The sequence below is a fragment of the Protobothrops mucrosquamatus genome, unplaced genomic scaffold (genome assembly GCF_001527695.2).
Source record: "Protobothrops mucrosquamatus isolate PMUCROS unplaced genomic scaffold, P.Mucros_1.0 scaffold2331, whole genome shotgun sequence".
NCBI lineage: Eukaryota > Metazoa > Chordata > Lepidosauria > Squamata > Viperidae > Protobothrops > Protobothrops mucrosquamatus.
In genome coordinates, this window is record NW_015388414.1 from 3,547 (window position 1) to 7,535 (window position 3,989).

The 3,989-nt window shown below is 47.3% G+C and overlaps 1 protein-coding gene across 1 annotated transcript in view; it reads left to right on the forward strand.

Annotated features, from left to right (window-relative positions):
• The window catches only part of PLOD1 (procollagen-lysine,2-oxoglutarate 5-dioxygenase 1), a gene marked incomplete at its 5' end in the record, with an annotated part of 19,293 nt that overhangs the window by 2,736 nt on the left and 12,568 nt on the right, over nucleotides 1–3,989 (forward strand). The window contains 2 exons of the mRNA XM_015824733.1: nucleotides 1,020–1,117; nucleotides 3,338–3,439. Of these exons, the coding sequence (XP_015680219.1) occupies nucleotides 1,020–1,117; nucleotides 3,338–3,439 (200 nt within the window). The remainder of the gene's footprint in view (nucleotides 1–1,019; nucleotides 1,118–3,337; nucleotides 3,440–3,989) is intronic.

The following is a 3,989-nucleotide window of genomic DNA, read 5'->3' on the forward strand; positions in this document are numbered from 1 at the left end:
TGGGTTGGAGTGGGTGTTTTCTAAAGACACGGCTGCTTTGAAAAGCTGAATGTCATCCATCTCGCTTAGCTGCAAAAATGAAGTCCCGTGTCCGAGAGTTCACCAAGAGCATGTTTTAGCATGATGGTTACAGAGAAAAAGAAAGTGAGAATCTGGCAAATTGGCGCAAAAACTTTACACTTAACTCTTCTTTTTCCCCCAGCCCCACACACACACACACACACACACACACACACCACTTGCAATCGGTCAGCGTCCCATGAGCAATGCTTATTTTGTTTTGGGAATGGAGCTTCGGCGTGCTTTCTCCCATCTCCGCATTCTTTTGGTGGGTCTTGAGCTGAAGTGACTTGCTTCCTTCCTTGCCCGGCACAGTGTGGATCCCAGACACACTCACTCACTCACTCACTCACTCACACACACACACACACACACACACACACACCACTTACATCCTCCCACATTCCATTTCTTCCTCCCTCCCCCATTGCACATGTCAGGCGGGCAGGCTGGGAAGTGAAGCAAGCAGAATGTCAGCCATGACAAGCTGGTGTCACTTTATTAATTCCCCCAAACCAGGGGTAGGCAACCTTGGCTCTTTTATGACTGGTGGACTTCAACTCCCAGAATTCCCGAGCCAGCCATGCTGAGGGGAAAAGGAGAGGTTTCCGTGCTTAGCCATGCCGGCTCAAGAATTCTGGGAGTTGAAGTCTATGAGTCATAAAGCGGCCTAGGCCTAGGCCAGAGGTAGGCAACCGTGGCTCTTTTATGACTCGTGGACTTCAACTCCCAGAATTCCTGAGCCAGCCATACTGAGGGGAAAGGGAGAGGTTTCCAAGCTGAGCCATGCTGGCTCAGGAATTCTGGGAGTTGAAGTCCACGAGTCATAAAAGAGCCGAGGTTGCCTACTCCTGCCCCAAACCATTAACTCGCCTAGCATACCTGCGAAAGAATCTTTTGTCTGTGTGTTTGTTTGTTTGTTTGTTTCATTCTGTTTCTCTGCTTCTTTGCTTCTGAAGACGAAGTGGCTCTGAAATTCGAAAACGGCCAGGTGAGAGTGCGGAATCTGGCGTTTGATACCCTCCCAGTTGTGATTCATGGAAACGGACCCACCAAGGTAGGCCGCAATCCCAGCTCCCTGGAACTAGACAGCCTTTTAGGATGTGTATGCAGGCGGTCCTCAAATTACAACAGATCATTTAGTGACCGTTCAAAATTTACAGATTTGCAGCGAAGTCTTCCATTTTCTGCTGCTTCAGTGGCTTGGAGGAACTCTGTGCTGCCGAGTGAACACGCCGTCTCTTTCTCCTTTTTCCCATTCTTGGTAATCCTGGCTTGTAGAGTTGTTAAAACGTAGGTAAAACAATGCTAGCCTCTCCAGCATATATCCTTTATAAAAAGTCTTTGACTAGGGTTAAAACAGGTTTAAAAATAGGTTAACAATGGGTTAAAAGTAGGTTAAAATGCAGTGTTAAAAAGTTAAAGGAAAAGAAAAGAAAGCTTTTACTTTTGGAGGAGCTCTTTACAGCCTTTGCTGCCTGTCCACCATCTTGGCTCCTCCAACAAAACCATTGTAGTATCCCCCCATGGTCATGTGATCAAAATTCAGACGCTTGGCCGCCATGGGCTCGTATTTATGACGGTCGCAGTGTCCCAGGGTCATGTGATCTGTTTTTGCGACTTTCTGACCAGCAAAGTCAATGGGGAAACTAGAGTCACTTAAGAACCATGTGATTAGACTAGATAGGATTGGACAGGACAGGACAGGACAGGACAGGACTAGAAGAGAATAGAAATAGAGTAAAGTAGAGCAGAGCAGAGAGAATAAGAATAGAATAGAATAGAATAGTACTGGAATGCGCAGAGATGGACAGATTGACTATGAGTTTGAAAGAAAAAGAAGAAACAGAATATTACCAAACCTGGAACTTATTTTATCAATGGCTAGAGGAAAGATTGAAGGATTAGGAATTAAATATGTATTAGTATTTTTAAACCCAGACAGCAGGTTGATTGAAAAATTATTATATGTATGTAAGAAAAAATCAATAAAATCTTACAGTATATATATAAAAAAATAGAATAGAATAGAATAGAAGAGTTGGAAGGGACCTTGGAGGTCATCTAGTCCAACCCACCCGCCCAAGCCAGAGACCCTACACCATTTCTGACAGATGGCAGTCCAGGCTCTTCTTTTTTAACTTAACAACTGCAGTGATCCCCTTAACAGATGTGGCAAGAAAGGTGATAAAATGGTGCAAAACTCACTTAACCAATGTCTCCCTTAGCAACATACATTTCGGGCTCAGTTGTGGTCGTACATCAAGGACTGCACTACTCCTGTCCTGCTTGCTCTGGATCAGAGCTCATTTGGGCTTTGATTTCCATCTGTCGAGACAGGAAATTTTTAAGAGATTCGGGATGGAGCTTAGAGGCCAAGCGCTGCTTAGTCCAGGGGTAGGCCACCTTGGCTCTTTTATGACTCGTGGACTTCAACTCCCAGAATTCCTCAGCCAGCCATGCTGAGGGGAAAGGGAGAGGTTTCCAAGCTGAGCCATGCTGGCTCAGGAATTCTGGGAGTTGAAGTCCACGAGTCATGAGGGGGTCATAGTTCCCCCGTGCTGGCTCAGGAATTCTGGGAGTTGAAGCCCACGAGTCATAAAAGAGCCAAGGTGGCCAGCCCAGTTTCAGCCACTCCACAGCAACAGGGCCCTGGCTGGTGGGTGATGGAAAAGAATATTACAGCGGAATCAGATTGACAAAGGGAGGAAGTTTTGTGTTTCAGCACTGTGAACACAACCTGTCAGGACCCACCTCAATTTACATCTTAAGAAGACAGAACTCTTGGAATGTCTCTTCCAACAGGGATCTTTATTAAGAGAAGCTGATTGTAGGCATGCTAGACAGGATCTGGGGAATCCTCTCCCACCATTCAATGTTTTAAAGTGTTCCCAAGTAGCCCCCACCCCACAGTTCTTCCGGGCGATTCAATCCATCAGTCTGCACCGTGGGCACGATCACTCATCCTCTTTTCCCAGATCTCAGCCGTTGTATTTCCCACCGCCTTTTCCTCACTGCCGGCAAAGGGGAGTGAGATGAAAGGCGATGGCCACATTGTTATGGTTAGTTCTCTCCATGAGAATCCACAAACGGTCGCTTTGTAGTCAATGAAGGAAGTGAGAGTCATAAACCCCCCATGCTTACCCTCCTCCCCTTCCGTAGTATGACAGAATCCAGAATAGAGTAAGAATTGGTTTTTTTTTATCAGAGTAGGTAGATAGAAATGAAATATAATTGGATTCTGACACAGCCTCTGGGAATCTTTCTCTCCCCAAAGCTGCAGCTGAATTACCTGGGGAACTACATCCCTCAATCCTGGACCTTCGAGACGGGCTGCACCGTCTGCAAAGAAGGCCTGAAGAGTCTCCATGGCTTGAAAGTAAGAGCTCGCGCAACTCTGGGAAAGGTGTTAAAAGGTGTTCAGAATGCGGCTGCGCGGGGGATCCTGGGGGTCTCTAAATACTCCCATGTAACACCTCTCCTGCGCGAGCTGCACTGGCTGCCGGTGGCCTTCCGGGTGCGCTTCAAGGTGTTAGTAACAACCTTTAAAGCGCTCCGTGGCAATGGACCTAGGTATTTGCAAGACCGCCTCCTACCAAACACCTCCCTTCAACCAGTCCGCTCCCACAGAGAGGGCCTCCTTAGGGTGCCGTCGGCCAGACAATGCCGGCTGGCGACCCCCAGGGGGAGAGCCTTCTCCGTGGCAGCTCCTGCCCTCTGGAATGACCTACCCCCCGACCTACGTACAGTTGCGGACCTGCGCCTTTTTCGCCGAGCCCTGAAGGCCCATCTATTCCGTGCGGCCGGCCTGGCGTAGTTTGATTATGTTTTAGTGGGGGTTTTTGTATGGGGTGTTTTTAGAACAGGCCTGTTATTTAATTTGATTTTAGCACAGAAACTATTTATTTATTATTGTGGTTTTTAGTATC